Raw genomic sequence first — 15,775 nt, 5'->3', positions numbered from 1 at the left:
CAACGCGCGCGCGAGCGAGCGGAACGCGCGAAAGGAGAAAAACTTATGCGTACATCTCTCAGGAGCGCACTCGTGAGTTAACGCTAGGACTAATCGTTCATCCGGATATCACCCCGTGCAGTCCGCCCGTCACAGTTGTCATCATCGAGATGCAAGCATAAGATTGAAAAAGGAAGAAGCACGCGGTTGTCATTCGAAGAAAATACGCACCTCTCGTCTACATCACCTTGTGAATCGTCTCGACGTCGACGTGCTTGTCGAGCGAGTCCAAGTCGGTCCACCACGCATACAAGAACTTCTCGGCGATGATCCTAAACCACGGACTCCATCGCAACCCACTGGACTGGTCCATCATCGCCTTAAGTTCGCTTGCAGTCACCCACTTCGTGTCGTCGATCTCTTCCGCGTTTACCGCCATCGGCAACGACTCGCCCGCGCGCGCGATTTTCGCAAACAAAATGTAGTCCATCTCGTGCTCGCCCCACGTCCCTCCCACCGGTTGATTCGCATTCTCGGCGAACTCATCCGCGGCGCAGTAATGTAAACGCGTCAAAAATTTGATGCTCTCCGTCGGCACGTCCTTGGCGTCGATACCGAGTTCATGTTTCAATTTCCTCGTCGCCGCGCGTTTCGCGCCGTCGCACGCCCCGCTCGCGATCGCCGACGCGTCGTCCATCTCATCTGGTTTCTGTCCCGTCAGCTGATGCGAGCAGCACGTGTTCGTCCAAACGCTCGGAAATGTAATTTTATTCGCCGCGCGCTGTTGCAGCAGCAACCGTCCGCTGTCATCGAACAGGAACACGCTAAACGCTCGGTGCAGCGTCCCGCGCGGCGTCGTCGACGACCCTTCGATGAACTTGTGCGCGTTTTCCTTCGTCTCGCTCCCGAGCACGTCATCCGCGGCCGAAACAACGATCACGCGGTCGTTTCGCATGAAGTCTTCTTGCGTTTGCGTGGCGTCCCACGTCGAGGACGAACGATTGCCCATGCTCGCGAGGTTTGGGGACAAAGCTCTGGGACAACGTTTGGACGACGACGACGACGACGACGACGACGAGACGGCGCGGAGGTGGTGGTGCGCAGTGACGTGCGCGCGCGCGAGCGGTGATGGGAGCGTTCGCGCGAGTCCAGCGAGACGGGCACGCATAGGAATGAGGAATGCGACGCGCGAGACGCCGACTCGAGACGCCGACTCGAGATGACGACGCGGGTCGATCGATTCTAATCGCCGCTATGAGATTACAACGCTGTGAGTGGCTAATCAGTGCCCGAAGTAATACTGGAAGAAGAAGAGTTTGAGAATCAACGCAAAGGCGAAGTGCGCGGCGCCGATGAAACTCACGAAACTCACGGCAAACGTCGTGCCTTTGCTCGACGATAACACGCGCTTGCGAACGTTGGACATGAGGAACAACGTGCTCAACGCGGCGCACGCGCCGGTGAATAACCACCGGAACAACTCAACGGGAACGGTGGCTAAGATGCACACCGGTATGAAGGCGAGAATGCTGTACCCGTACAGACACCACACGTCGGTGACGCGCAAGTTGTCGACGCGCGCGTAGCACGTTAACGTCATGTGCACGATGAGCGAGAACAAGAAGACGTACCCATAAATCAACGCCGCGCTCAAACTCACCGACTTCGCGTCGAACGACCAGCCCTCGCTCTTACGCATGTTAAACTTGCCCCACGCGCTTCCAAGCGCGGTGAAGAACACCAACGTCGCGCTCCCCCAAATCGGCACGTACAGATCAGGATTTCCCGCCACATCGTCCAAAAACGTTCCTTTATGTGGCGACGTGAACACGCTCGACACGCGCTTCGTCACCTCCTCTGTATCGACGTCGAAAAATTGCTGATAATACGAAACGCTAAAAATCCAACCGCGTCTCCGCTGTGGCGCCTCCGCGTTCGGATCGCTCGTCCCACCGACGAACGCGGAAGCCATCCCACTCCCTCCCGACGCGCTCGCGGACGCGCTCCCTCCGTCCTCGCGTATCGACCCGCGCGTCGCCTCCTTCGCCGCCGGCGCGTTCGCGCTCGCCGACCCTCCGAACACGCTCCCACTCTCCGCCATCGTTCGCGGGTCATCGCTCTTCGCCGTCGCCGTCGACGACGACATCCCCGCAAACGCGCCTTCGGGTCCGAATCCCGCGTCGTGCTCGACGTCGGCGTCGTTCAAGTCATTCAGAAATGGGTTGTACTGTGGCAGATCTCAAATCGTCAGTCTTTCCTCGTCCTTCGTCGCGTTCGCGCGCGTTCTCGCGCGCGCTCGACCGCCCCGCGCGTCGCCAAACCGTTCACCCTTCGCGCGCGCGCGCGTCGCGTTCGCGCGCACCTCTTCGCCGCTCATCGCGTCCACGCTGCGAACGAATGCGTTTCGCGACGCAAAGTGCCGCGGAAGCGCCGCGGAAATGCCGCCGCCGCGACACTCCGCGACGCGAATCGCGCGCGAATCGCTCGACGATCGACGCGACGCGCGCCCGTGGGTCGGTCGACGCCTCGAGCGCGGCGAACGATGGTGAAACTGACGCTCTTGGCGCGCGCGAACGATGGATTACCGCTCGCGGAATCGCTCGACGCCTCGACGTCGAACGGTGACGTCGAGTCGCGCGCGCTCGAGACGTGCAAGCGACAGGCGAAGGCGCTGTTTAAAAAGCTGGGCGAACCCGCGCCGAATCCGCCGCCGTCGCGGATGACGATCGAGACGGGCGAACACTTGATGCACTACGTCGTCGACGACGGCGTGTGCTACCTGTGCGTGTGCGACCGAACGTACCCGAAAAAGTTGGCGTATCAGTACCTGGAGGAGCTGCAACAGGAGTTTGCGAGACAAAATGGACGGGAAGTCGACGCGGTGGCGCGACCGTACGCGTTCATAAAGTTTGATACCTTCATACAGAGGACCAAGGCGCTGTACAGCGACGCGCGCACGCAGAGGAATTTAAACAAGTTGAACACGGATTTGGCGGATATACAACAAATCATGACGAGGAATATCAACGATATCATGGCCCAGGGCGAGGGTTTGGATCGAGTGAGCGCGATGAGCGGGAATTTGAGCGCGGCGAGCAAAAAGTATAGCAAAAGGGCGAGGGATTTGAGTAGACAGGCGCTGATTCAAAAGTACATGCCGCTCGCGATATTCGTAGGCGTAGTATTTTTGACGCTCTTGTTGCGCTTCTACGTCTTCTCGTACTGATAGCGTGGTGTAATTCCCTATTAAATGTTCGAAAGTCGGTACGTTAGCGTGTGCGAGTACGTGTCGCCGCGGTTGACCATGACGCTCGGGTACGAGGCGCCGATTTTCGAGTGCTGATTGACGGCGTCGGGGAACCAGCCCGTCTCTAGACAGAATCCGCCGTGCTTGCGGTATCGCGCGCGTTCCTTCTTCTTCCCGACCATATTCTCGGAGAGAAAGTTGCCGGTGTATAAATGCACGCCCGGGGCGTCCGTTAAAACCTCTAAAACGCGTCCGGCGTCTTCGCACGTGACGCGCGCCGCCAATCGCGGCGCCGCGCGCGGGAGTTCGCTCGTCGGTCTCGTCGCGTCTGCGCCGGCGATGACGAACGTGTTGTCGTAGCCTTCGCTCGATTTCTCAAACATCGGTGTCGGAGAACGTAAATCAAACGCCGTGCCGTCCACCTTGCGCAAACCTTCGCCCGTGGGAATCAGCGTGTCCTCGTTCACCGGGACGTACCGGTCGCAATTCGGCATCTCGACGACGTGCGACGAGCAATCCTCCCCGCACGCGTGTCCGTTCAAATTAAAGTACGTGTGCTGCACCGTGGAAATTGGTGTCATCGCATCCGCCGTCGCCGTCATCTTCGTCGTCACCTCGGCGCAATTTCGCACGCAAAGCTTCACCTCGCCCGCGTCTTCGTCGCATTCGAGTTCGACGCGTTCGCCGAATCCGACGACGGAGTACACCACGTACATCTTCACGTTCGCCGGGAACCCTTCTTCACCATCGACGCTCACGTAACTCAACGTCACACTACTTCGCGTTTGATCCTCCACCGTCCACCGCTTACGATCCCATCCCGAAGTCCCGCCGTGCAGCGTATTCTCCCCGTTATTCTTCGCCAGCGTGTGCGTCCTTCGGCCGACGGCGAATTCCCCGCGCGCGATTCGATTCGCCACCCGTCCACACACCGCACCAAAATACGGCCTTCCCTCGACCTCATCGTAACTCTCGCAATCATCGAACCCGAGAACGACGTCATCCTTCTCGTCCGCGTCCCCGCGCCGCGCCGCGCGCAGCGAGACGATCGTCGCGCCGAACGGCGACACCGAGACGGCGACGCCGCGCGCCTCGAGCTCGATCAACGCCAAACCCTCCGCCGCGTGATCACGCGTCGAGGAGTCGCGAGGACGCAACGGCGAGCGCAACGCGCGACCGGACGGGCTCTTATCGACGCTCGACGACGCGCCGGGCGTCGAGTTCGTCGCGGTCGGTAAACGCGTGACGAACGGTTTGGCGTCGGCTTTCGAGCGCGCGACGCGAGACTTGATCGCTAAACCGAGCGCGGCGAGGGCGACGATGGCGATTTTACCGGTCTGCGAGTTGTCCTCCGCGTTCGCGGGTTTCGGTTCCGATCGCTTCGCCATCGCGCGAGAGGCGACGACTGGCGCGAGAGGCGACGACGTTCGAAAAGGTTGGTGACGCGCGCGCGACGGCGACGGAACCGACGCGATGCGAAGTGAATTCAAATTACGATTTCAATAACATGCTAGGTTGACTCGGAGGACGACGCTCACATCGGACTCGCGATGTCGTGCCAGTCGACGTCCTCGTCTTCGAGCGACCGGCGCGCGGCCTCCGCGCGCTCGATCGCGTCAGCTTCTTCGACGATTTCGTCCAAACCCTCGAAAGAGGCTTTTGAATGCGATCGAGAACCAAACTTGCGTCGCGCTTCGACGTGTTCGGGGGCTTCACCTGGGCAGTGCGAACATCTCCAGTCTTCGCCCCAGACGCCCGGATTCTCGCGAAGCGAGCCCGTGACGCCGGATAACATCGAGCCGATGTCGTCGTCCGATTCGTCGTCTTGGTAGATGGAAACCTCAATTAGACCAGCGCTGTACGCGGAAACGGCACCGCTCACTCGCGCGAGCTGTTTGACCGTTATGTTGTTGATTTTCTCCTCAATCGTTCCGCGAAGCTGTTGCGTCAGGACGAGAGCAATCATGTTGTACAACCACGCCGCGGACGTGCCGCTAATTTGCACGTCCAGCTCGCCGACTGAGATGTGCGTCGTGTGTACGCGAAGCTCTAACACGGGTTCTTCGCCCAAAAAGTCGTCACCTAAGATTTCACTCACCACCTTGCGATTGCGAATCAGCTTTTCCTTGGCCCCCAAGATACGAGCGTCGTCCGTGGCGTCGTGAAACGTCGGCGACGTCGGCGATAACGGCGGCGAGTCTACATCGTCGTGCGCGTCGCTGAACATACCACCACCAAACGCGCGATCGAGCGCGGAACCTAGCGCATCAACCTCTCCCGTGGGTGAACCGAACTCTTCGCGGTCCGAATCGATTGACGCGCACTTCTCGATTTTAACGGGTGTTGTCGCCGCCGGTTTCGCCGCCTGCGCCCGCGCCGCCTCTCGCTCTTTCGCCTCTTTACGTTCCTTCATCTTGGCTTCAATCTTCTCTCTCATCTCCGCAATTTTCCCGTCGTCCTTGGCCAACTCGACTCCTTGGTTCACGAGTTTCATCAACTGATTCGTGTTGATGATGATTTCGTACGAAATTCCCACGCTCGCGCCGTCCACTGTGACTGTACATAATCCTTCACCGTCCACAACCCCCCAGTTTCGCGGAAATTCGCAATACGCGAACTCCACATTTTGCATGACGGTGTTTATGTCTCTGACCTCCACCGTCGTGCTCAAGCCAGCGCCGAGTTCGTCCTCATCCATGTGATTGATCACCCGTAACGACTCTTTGGACACGTGGAACTCGGTGAAGTGCACGTTATCTACGTGATAACACACCGATCCGATCGGGGAATCGTACACCCCGTCCACGCGCGGGAGTTCGAGTTTGGACATGAGCTCGCACGAAACCTGCACCGCTCCGCGAATCAAACGCTCGAAGCCCGGCACGACTTCCTCCTTAATCAACGCTCTAAGTTGCGTATCCGCCTTTAAATCACTCCACACATCTTTACTCTCCTCGGCCAACGTCTTAAGCCGCGAATCAATCTCGTCGACCGCCGCCTCGCTGTTTAACACGGCGGAAATCGCCGCCTCCTCGTCTCGCTTCATCTTTTCATCCTGCAACTTTTGCATCAGCCCCTTCACCCTGTTCACGATCCTTTCCACGGTTCCCCGCATACCGGTGAAGTGTTCGTTTCCTTTCGCTCGCGTGCTCAACCGTTCCCACACATCCTTCCCCAGCGTCTTGCTCAGCTCGAGCACCTCTTCGCGGTTTTTCCCCGTATCCACGATATCCTTCATCCGTCTCGCCGCGTCCGCAAACGTGTGCGCGACTTCACCATCGGGATCCGCGTTCACGCATAACTTTTCCGTGATCTCCAGCGCCTTTTTCGTCGCGTTTTTCGTCCTTTCAATCTTCGCCTCGTCGTCCCGCATCGCGTTCGTCCACAGCGTCTTGGACTTTTCCTTCAAATTTCCAATCTTCGTCGCCGCCGCGTGCGATTTCGGGTCCGCGATGAAATCCGTGAGTCCATCCACCGCCGTGCTCGCGGTTCCGCTTCGCGCCAGCTTCGTCAGGCGGTCCTTCGCCTCGTGTTTCACCGTCGAACCGATCTGTTTCAACCTCGACGGCGATCGCGGGCCTTCGCTTTCGTCGCCGCTGTACTCATCGCTCGAGCTCCCGGCGAGCCAGGACGGGAGCATGGTGCGCGCGCGTGATCGGCGTCGACGCGCCGGCGCGCACGTGCGGTCGCGCGCGCGCGTCTGCGGAGACGCGCGAAGGGATAACGGGAAGTGGCTCAGAAACCACACTTTAGTTACAACGCCGCCGCGCGACGACTTTCGGGACGAGCGTCGTGATCGAAGCCGCTGCGGGGCGGTGGGTGCGCGTCGCTGCCGACGGGGCAGATGCGCATGACGTTTTCAGCGTTTTCGGGGATGCAGTACACGACGCCGTCGTCGCGATTTAAGAAACCGCCTTGGTATTTGTCGGGTAAGTCGCCCAGGTTGCCGAGGAAGTGCACCGAATCCGTCCCGGGGTCGATTTGGATCACAGACGGTGCGTCGCACGGGATTCCGTATATGTAACCGTCGCCCGCGAGAACACCGTTTTGCCACTTGTTAAGCAAGTCTGGGAGCATTCCGGGTAGTCCTTCGCCCACTAAAGAAGTCTGGTCGGTTCTCGTGTCGATTTTCAGCACCGCCTTGTAATCGCTCGGAAACGCGTACACCGAGTCGCCGTCGGGGCCGACGCATCCGCCGCCAAATTTGTACCGCTTGTCTCCGAGATCGTCGCCGATGAGCGTGCACGTGCGCGTGGCGCAGTCAATCTTCATCGCGCGACGAGCGTGACTGGGAAAGCAATAAATGCAGCCATTTGGCGCTAAGATTCCGCCGTGCCAAGCGTAGCTATTCGGCTCCAAAGTCGCTCCTTGTAGTTCGAGCATCTCCACCGATTGTGTCTCTGGAACGATGTGTATGATTTTATCCGAACAATACGGCACGCCGTAAATCGAACCATCCGGCGCTTGAATGCCGCCGTACCACTTATTCTTCATCGGCGAAATCACGTCGCCGCCGATGAAACTCACCTCCTCCGTCTTCGTGCACACCCGCAGGACGGACGACGCGTTGCACGGCACCGCGTACAGCGCTCCATCGCGACCTAACGAACCGCCGTGCCACTGCCACTTCATGTCTCCCGGCAACTTTCCAATCATGCTCGTCTCTCCCGTCTCGGCGTCGATTTTCAACACGCCCTCGCCCCACGCCGGCAAACCGTAACACTTCCCATTCTTCCCATCGATCCCGCGCAGGAATTTAAAGTGCGTCGGCGTGAGTTCGTCACCGATCAATTCGACCGTCCCCGCTCGAGGGCTCACTTTGAGCACCCGTCGCGCGTGACTCGGGACGCCGAAAATGTCCCCCGTCGCCGCGCGCGTCGCCGCGCCCAACCACTTCCTCGGTCCCACCAGCGCGTCGTCGTTCGTCAAGAAATCGATCACCGTCGGCGAAGCGTCGCTGACGTGCGTCCTCGCGCTGCCCTTCAGGATCGCTTCGCGGTGTTCGGCGCGCCAGGACGCGCCGCGTTGGCTTTGGTTCGCTTTCGGGGGCGGCGGCACGGCTTCGGCGACCGTCATCGCGCGACGCGAGCGACGCGCGGGCGAGCGAACGGGACGCGCGGGCGTGACCGTTTGCACACTCGCGTTCGAGCGCGACGCGGTGCGCATGCGAGCGCCGCGCGCGGGACGCGCGAGCGGCGCGGTGTGCGGCGACGCGGCGGTTAGGCGAGCGAAGCGCGACGACTCGATACGATGCGATTACAAACGTCGAAATCAGCGCTCGAGAAACTCGGCGACTATGGGGAAGACTTTGTGAGGGGCGTGTCGGCCACAGATGACGTCGTAGTGGCTGTAATGGGTGTCCGGGTCGTCGCGCGGCGACGACGCGTCGCCGAAGACGTGGTACTCGGCGTCTACTTTTCTGGCGTACGCTTTGACTTGGTTCGGGGGAAAAATCGGGTCCACGTCCCCGGCGATGGCGAGAACAGGCACGCGCGCGCGCTGGAGCTCGTCGAGGTACTTTAATCGTTCGCTGTCTCGAGCGATTCTGGCGCGCACGCTCGACGATTCGTCGACGCCCATGGATGGGTCGCGGCTGCGCATGCCTCCGGGAGTGAACAGTGTTGCCATTTGAATCAGCAACGACAATGGGACGTTGTTGAAGCCTCGTAATAGTAGTCGTCGAAGGAATTCCGAGTCCGTGGCGCCGGGATGGCACGTCACCGGGGAGACTGAATTTCTCCAAAACGCCTTGGCGGGATCGGGCGCCGACGCGCCGTCGCCGTCGATGGGAGGCGGTGGACCGAGCACGAATTGAAACGCCTCCGCGGTGGCTACGCTTGCGGGCGCTATTGGTAAGTGCACGGTGGTCGTGCTCGGATTCGCGGTGAGTCCTCGCGGGAGATGGCCCGCCAAGGCGGCGAAACGCGCGTACACCGACGCCGGCGATTCCGGGTCGCTCTCCGAGGAACATTCCAAACACGACGCCATCGTGCACACGCGAGTCATGGACCACGAACAATTCACCCCGATGTCGCTTTCTTTCGGTCCTACGGCCGCAAGCGAGGCGAGGAGCATTCCACCCATCGAATGCCCGACGCCCGCCAAATCCCCACGGCGACAGACTTCGGCGATGTACTCGCACGAGCAAAACAAATCTTCATTCAACAGCGTGTCGAAGTCCCAGAGCCCGAATCCCACCGATCGCATCATCGGTATTTCTATTCCACCACCGCTTCCTTCGCCGACCGAGTCCGTCGGCGGCGCGACCTCGACGTAATCCGACCTCGGTCTCGTCCATCTGCGCGCGTACCCGACGCCGCGCGTCTCCACGATCCAAACCTCGTGCCCGCGCTCCGTGAGATACCTGGGTAAGCTCACCGTCTTATCGACATCAAATGTCATCCCGTTTGACGCGCATCCGGGCACCATGACGATCGGTCTTCGCGTCTCCACGCCTTCCTTGGCCTTGTATCGCAACAACGCCGCGCTCCAACCGCTCGCGTCGCCGACGGGCACAAAGTGCATCTCATCGCAATCCAACCCGATCGCGCGTCTCTGCACCGCGTTCAACGTCAGAACCTCAACCTCGGGCGCGAGCGCGCTCAGCTCATCCCGAGTCTTCGCGTCGCGTCTTCGTCGCCGTCGCTCCGCCGTGAGCGTCCGAGCCCGTCTTCGCCGCGCCGCCGTCGTCCTCAAATTCGCCGCGCCGTCCGTCGTCATCGACGGCGCGTCCGTGAGCTCATCGAACGATTGCGAAACGTCCATGACGAACGATCCGATGACTTTTCGCAGTCGGCTCGCGCTCGCGCCGCCGCTCGCGCCGCCGCTCGACGCTTCGCCGCCGTCCCGCGACGGTTCCAGCACGAACCCTCGCACCGCGTCGAACATCCCGCGAAGCGTCTTCGACGGCATCGCGGACGCGTTCGCGCGCGTTCGCTCGCTCGCCGCGTCCTCGTTCGCCGCGCGCGCGACGCGGCGTCGACGCGTCCGCGTAACGAACCCTGCGCCCGCGGTCGCGCGTCGACGTCCATCGCGGCGCGTCGACGCGCGCGGACGCCCGCGCGCGACGCGCGGAGACGCGTTCGCGAGCGCGCGCGGCGTCATGGGGCGCGCGCGCGTGTGACGCGGTGACGAGCGCGCGAATGTAGATTTGGAATTGAATGCGTCGAGCGCGGCGACGACGACGACGCGAATCGAATCGAGCGCGACGCGGGCGCGCGCGAAGGCGCGACGTCGATGCGTGGAGACACAGCGCGAGAATGGTTTTGATTGATGATACAGATCGCTCGCCGCGCGCGGCGATGATTTGCGTTTGAAACGCGCGAACGAGCGACTCGCTACGCCTCTTGCCGCATGCGCTCGAGTCGCGCCTTTAAATCTTCCGTCGTCGTCGTCGTCGTCGTCGTCGTCGGTTCCACCGCGATCGTCGCCTCGCGCGTGACTTTCTCTTCGACGCCGGTGTCGGGTAACACGACCTCCCCCGCGATTTCCTTTAAAATATCCTCAATCGCGCGCTCCGTCTCGTCTTCGTCCTCTAAATCATCCGCCAGCGCCTCCTCCACGAGTTCCTCCATGATCCCCGCCCTCGTCATCTCCCGGCTCAATTCTCTCGCCTGATCGCGCACCGCGCTCACTTTCACCAGCGCGTTCATCGCTTTCAGCACTTCGCTCGAGCGTTCGAGCGTTTTTACGCTCGTCTGCGTCGCCGCCCGTCTGGTCAGCGCGCGTTCCACCGAGCTCGCGCGCGCCTTGCTCGTGTACAACTTTTCAATCGCCTTCCTCGCCTGCACGATCTCTTTCGCCAGCGCGCGCGCGCTTTTCTGGTCGTTTCTCTTCGCGCAGAGCTTGATCTCTCTCGTCGTCTTCGTCGTCGCGCGCTCGACGTCGCGAATCTGTTGCTCGAGTTCGCGCTGGAGTTTGCGCAGTTTGAGCTTGCACTCTTTGGTTTTTTGTTCGGGCGTCGGCGCTAAGCCGAACAGTTGCTTGAGATCGAACATGACGGCGCGGGCGAGGCGTCTGCGACGTCGCGCGCCGAGAGCGCGCGGTTCGAGCGCGAGCGACGACGAGTGCGGGCGGCGCGGGCGCGATTGAGTGGAATTGCGCCTCGGGACGCGCTTCGGGACGCCGATACGCTACAATCTAAAACGTGAGCTACGACCGCGAGGGTGCGGTTTCAGAGGCTAAGTGCGCTAAATCGAACGACGCGGTCTCGCGCGCGCGCGCGCGTCGGCGTCGCCGACATCCGGCGGTCGCGGTCGCGGTCCGGTCGCCGGCGGCGGCGCGTCGTCCTCGCGCGTCCAATACGGCACCAAACGATTCCCTCGACCCGAGCTCGCCTCGCGCAGGAACTCGCGCCAAAATTCGCACCGATTTTCATCCGCGATCGTCGCGCATCGCCGCAGCGTCTCGGCGCGTTCGGCGGCGCGTTCGCGCGCCTCGCGCTCGACGACGGCGTTCGGGACGGCGCCCTCCTCCTCGCTCTCCGATGATACCGCCCCATCGGCGTCGTTCGCGCCGTTTTCGCGCGGTTTTGCGCGCATTGGATTGCACTCCGGGCATCCGCAGTTGGACGCGTGCGTCGCGCGCGCGCGCACGACGCTCGGCGCGTGTGAAAACGGACACTGCGTTCCACCACCGCAACGACCTCGGGCGAAGAACGCGCACGGTTTGGACGCGCTCGCGGGTTTTGACGTCGACGGAGCGTCGGCGACATCGCGCTCTATGGGGACACCGACGTCGTCGTCGCGCGAACCAGCGGCGTCCGGCATGCCGCGAGTCGCGGTGTGCGGCGCGAGAGCGGGACGCGAGCGAGCGGGACGCGAGAGAACGTTCCGTTGCATCGCTAGGACTAAAGGCGCGCGTGATGAATGGACTAGCTATGACGCTAAGTAGAGGTCATTAATTTGAGCCATACCTGTCGCGCTCGCGCGGCGGCGCGGCGGACGCGACGTTTAGGATCGTCACACGCGACGACGGCGGCGTCGAGCGCGCGCCGGCGACTCGGGTACACGGCGCTGAACTTGAGCGTCGACGCCGCGACGAGAGCATCGAGGGCGTGCTCCCGACACTCCATGGACATTGTGCTCGTTGCAGTGGCGATGGCGCACAGGGCGTCGATGAGAGCGACGGCGTTCTGCTCCGTCGCGCCTTCGCTGCCGGCATCGTACAGTGCGGGCTCGGCGAGTCGCGCGCCGACGAGGAGGAGCGCCGCGCGCACGGCGTCGTCGTCACCGGCGAGCGTACCGACGGTGAGTGCGTGTAACACGTCTGGTAACAGCGGGAACAGGTTGAACTGCGAACTGAGTGCCACGGATGGGGCGACGCCGCTGGCGAGCTTGACGACTGCGTAAGATCTCGACAAGCGCTTCGCGCCCACGGCTTCGTACGCGCCCTTGATCAAAGTCGGCGCAACTTTCGTGAAGAAACGTTGACACGCGAGGAACTTTTCGCTCGCGTGAGTCGAAGACTTCAAACCTAGCCCGATGTCGCGATGCGCAGCGCTGAATCCCACAGCCATGCTCAACGCCATCGCCGCGCCTCTCGACGCTTCAGGCGACGAACTGTCGTCGAGAGCGCGAACGAGACACGAAACCAGCGCATCAGATGGCGACGAATCGTCTCGACGCATCGCTCGCGCGCGCAAGCACGCACCGAGAACGAAAGTCGTGCGCTCGTCCGTCAAGTCTTCCATAGGTGGCGCGAAGTCCACGCTCGGGAATTTGTGCGTCGCCGAACCGACGGCGGCGGCGACGAACATCGAGAATCCTCGGTCGCCGCGCGAGCGCGTTAATTCGTCGAGAGCGGCCACCATGTGTGTCGCTTCGAACGCCGCTTGCGGTCGTAGTCCACAAATCACCGCGCAAGCCATCAGCGGCTTTTCGCGCGAGAGCGCGACGGCTTCGGCGGCGAATCGCGCTTGCGTCGCGTCGTCACAATTCGCCACCGCGCTCGCGACGACGCGCACGGTGGACTCTGCAGTTGTGGCAGGATCACGCGCGAGACAAAATGTGGTGAGATCGGCGCACGCTCGCTGTGCTTCGTCGGATGAAACAAACCGCGTCAGTACACCGTCGTCGTCGCGGCACATCGCGGACACCAGATCCTCGGCATTCGGCGAACCAATCTCGATAGCATCACGCACAACGCCGCAAAACAATCGCGCGACGTCGTTTCGAATCATCTGATTTACTGCCGCGAGGGCGCAGAGGGCACGAATCGCTCGCGTCGCTTCGACGGTTTGCAAATTCGTAACTGTCACTTTGTCTGCAAGGAGAGCGACGGCGCCCGTCGACATCGCGTCAACGAGTTTTGCGTCCGCACCGCTCGCTGCGGCGACGAGCGCATCGATCGAACGCTCAATGCGCACTTCGATATCGGCCTCGGACTCGTTTACGTGTTGCGCCATCATCGCATCGAATAGCTTGCTCGCCACGGCGACTCGCGACTCAGCGCTCGCCAGACCGAATCTGTATGGAAACTTGCACAACATGTGCAATCCTGCTAAACCTAAAACGATGCCTTCGTCAAAGCTCGGGGATTCGATCTTTCCCAGCGCTGCGTCGGCAAACAGCCCCACCAACCGTTCACTTTCATCGTCCAAGACGCTCATGTGCACACTTGATTCGGCGTTCCGTTCGCAGCAATCCAACGCGCCGCCGAGCGCGGGCGTGGCAAGAATGAGAGCCAAGTACGCCGCTTTGGACGAATGAAGTCCATCTATTTCGCGTGGAATCTTCGCGGCGTCGAGAAGTGACTTTAAAGTGCCGTGTATGACATCATGCGCGAGTGTGGGGGTCGCCGCGGCAACCGCACCGAGCACGCGACTCGCCGTCGCAACGACGAGTTTTCCCCTCGCCGCTTCTTCGCCGGACGACTTACTCCCACCGCCGCAACCACCGCCACAGCACCCCTCGTCTGAGGTCTCCATCGCGCACGCGCCGTCGACGTCATCCGACGAGCTGTCGTTCGCCATGCGACGCAAAGTCACTTCGGCGTCGCGCACGCATTGATCCGTCAACGCCGCGCGCGCGAGCGTGCCGCGAGTGAATTCGCTGGCAAACATCGTCGTCATCACCGCCATCGGCGTCGTCGCCTGCACGTCGTCGTCTTCTTCCATCTTCGTCGCGTTGGGATGCGCCAATGCGGCGCGCATGGCTTGCCAAACGATACCCATGTATTCTTCCATGACGCTCGCGCCGAAACGTTCGCCCATCGCGCGAACCGCGCGCGCGGCGTCCGCCATCTTCCCCGGACCTAGTTCAGGGTTCAAACTCTCCAACGCGTGCGCGACGGCCCACGGTGCGAATGTTGGTGACGCCGTCATCGCGCGTTCGACCGCCTCCGCGAGTTGGCGACGAGAAATCTTAATCGAATCCCCTCTCGGCGGCTTGAAACTCACTGGAAAGTAACTCGCCGCGACGTCGTACAATTCCTCCGCATTCTCCTCGTACACCGCCTTTCCACCCTCCCCGAACCGCTCAAACGCCCCTGGCAACAATGTCCACACCTCACACAATCCCAACACGCACCTAGGATCCTTCTCCCCATCGAACGCGCCGATTATTCTCGCCAACGCCTCGTTCGGCTCCCCGTCCCCCGCCCCGCGCGCGCACGCCCCAGCGTGCGCACTCCGCAGCATTTCGATCGCCAACCGCACGCACGCTTCCCTATCGCTTTGTCTCAACCCCTGCACGTCGCACTCCGCGAAAAGTGCCCTCGACGTCGCTTCGATCGCCTCCGCGTTCGCTCGCTTCACCAACGCCTCGGCGCCGCGCGCCGCGCTCGCCGTCGACGCGAAATCGCTCAACCTCGACGCGAAGAACGCGCTCAGCGTGCGCACCGCGCGATCATCCAGCGTCATCGCGCACTCTTCGGCGACGTGCGCGAGGATTTCCGTCGCCCGCGCCCGCGGCTTTGGCTCGGTCGCTGTGAGAAATCCTTCCAGGTCGACGACGACGTCTAAAACCGCGCGCGCGCCGTCCGCGATCGCGCGCGCGATCTCGGCGAGCGCGACGTCGTCCGCGAGCGATGTCGCGTCGTCGTCGCGCGCCGACGCGGCGCAGAACGCCGCGAGGGCGTCGCGCGTCGCCATTGTTCGACGCCGGAGCGTCGCAATCTGCGGCGACGGCGTCGTCATGTCGCGCGCCGAGCGCGTCTTCGACGCGCGCGAGGGCACCGACGGCGCGAGCGACGCCGTCGGCGATCGCGGCGACGTCGCGCGCGCGCCGACGCGGTCGAGCGACGGCGCGACGACGAGTTTGAGTCACCAACATCATCATCACGAAAGCGCGTCGAGTTTCAGCGGCGCGCTGACGCCGACGCCGTCGTTCGCGGACGACGTCGGCACGTTCAATGAAAAGTTCCAGTCGTACATGCGGAGCCTGACGCCGATCGAGTACTCGTGCGTGAAGGCGACGATGCACTCGAGCGAGGGACGAGCGCCGAAGCGACGGCACGTCGAACGATTGGTGCGAGCGACGTGGTGCGAAGACGCGACGCGACGGAGTGAGAACATAGAGATGATGCTGAAATCGTTGGCGAGAGTGGATG

At 62.0% G+C, this 15,775-nt stretch overlaps 8 protein-coding genes across 8 annotated transcripts; 1 reads left to right on the top strand and 7 right to left on the bottom strand.

The window, feature by feature from the left end:
• Positions 1–217: 217 nt before the first annotated feature.
• OSTLU_13493 (predicted protein) lies at positions 218–988 on the bottom strand (the record flags this gene model as incomplete). The annotated part of the gene is made up of 1 exon (XM_001422579.1): positions 218–988. The coding sequence occupies one exon, from the start codon at positions 986–988 to the stop codon at positions 218–220; it is 771 nt and encodes a 256-aa protein (XP_001422616.1).
• Positions 989–1,282: 294 nt separating this feature from the next.
• Positions 1,283–1,888, bottom strand: OSTLU_6724 (predicted protein; the record flags this gene model as incomplete). Its single annotated transcript, XM_001422578.1, has 1 exon — positions 1,283–1,888. A coding segment is annotated over one exon (606 nt), but the record flags the coding sequence as incomplete, so codon positions are not given.
• Positions 1,889–2,521: 633 nt separating this feature from the next.
• Positions 2,522–3,205, top strand: OSTLU_29604 (predicted protein; the record flags this gene model as incomplete). Its single annotated transcript, XM_001422735.1, has 1 exon — positions 2,522–3,205. One exon carries the CDS (start codon positions 2,522–2,524, stop codon positions 3,203–3,205), a length of 684 nt encoding a protein of 227 aa, XP_001422772.1.
• A 20-nt stretch (positions 3,206–3,225) lies between these two features.
• Positions 3,226–4,615, bottom strand: OSTLU_51907 (predicted protein; the record flags this gene model as incomplete). The annotated part of the gene is made up of 2 exons (XM_001422577.1): positions 3,922–4,615; positions 3,226–3,864 (listed from the first exon to the last, which is right to left on the bottom strand). Exons 1-2 carry the CDS (start codon positions 4,612–4,614, stop codon positions 3,226–3,228), a joined length of 1,332 nt encoding a protein of 443 aa, XP_001422614.1. The 5' UTR covers position 4,615.
• Positions 4,616–4,760: 145 nt separating this feature from the next.
• OSTLU_19135 (predicted protein) lies at positions 4,761–7,858 on the bottom strand (the record flags this gene model as incomplete). Its single annotated transcript, XM_001422576.1, has 2 exons — positions 4,761–6,926; positions 7,082–7,858. 2 exons carry the CDS (start codon positions 7,856–7,858, stop codon positions 4,761–4,763), a joined length of 2,943 nt encoding a protein of 980 aa, XP_001422613.1.
• A 639-nt stretch (positions 7,859–8,497) lies between these two features.
• OSTLU_19134 (predicted protein) lies at positions 8,498–9,751 on the bottom strand (the record flags this gene model as incomplete). Its single annotated transcript, XM_001422575.1, has 1 exon — positions 8,498–9,751. One exon carries the CDS (start codon positions 9,749–9,751, stop codon positions 8,498–8,500), a length of 1,254 nt encoding a protein of 417 aa, XP_001422612.1.
• Positions 9,752–10,701: 950 nt separating this feature from the next.
• Positions 10,702–11,130, bottom strand: OSTLU_8048 (predicted protein; the record flags this gene model as incomplete). The annotated part of the gene is made up of 1 exon (XM_001422574.1): positions 10,702–11,130. A coding segment is annotated over one exon (429 nt), but the record flags the coding sequence as incomplete, so codon positions are not given.
• Positions 11,131–12,110: 980 nt separating this feature from the next.
• OSTLU_94122 (predicted protein) lies at positions 12,111–15,362 on the bottom strand (the record flags this gene model as incomplete). Its single annotated transcript, XM_001422573.1, has 1 exon — positions 12,111–15,362. One exon carries the CDS (start codon positions 15,360–15,362, stop codon positions 12,111–12,113), a length of 3,252 nt encoding a protein of 1,083 aa, XP_001422610.1.
• Positions 15,363–15,775: the final 413 nt, after the last annotated feature.

The sequence above is a fragment of the Ostreococcus lucimarinus genome, chromosome 20 (assembly GCF_000092065.1).
Source record: "Ostreococcus lucimarinus CCE9901 chromosome 20, complete sequence".
NCBI classification, from domain to species: domain Eukaryota; kingdom Viridiplantae; phylum Chlorophyta; class Mamiellophyceae; order Mamiellales; family Bathycoccaceae; genus Ostreococcus; species Ostreococcus sp. 'lucimarinus'.
This window is presented reverse-complemented; position numbering and strand designations above follow the sequence as displayed.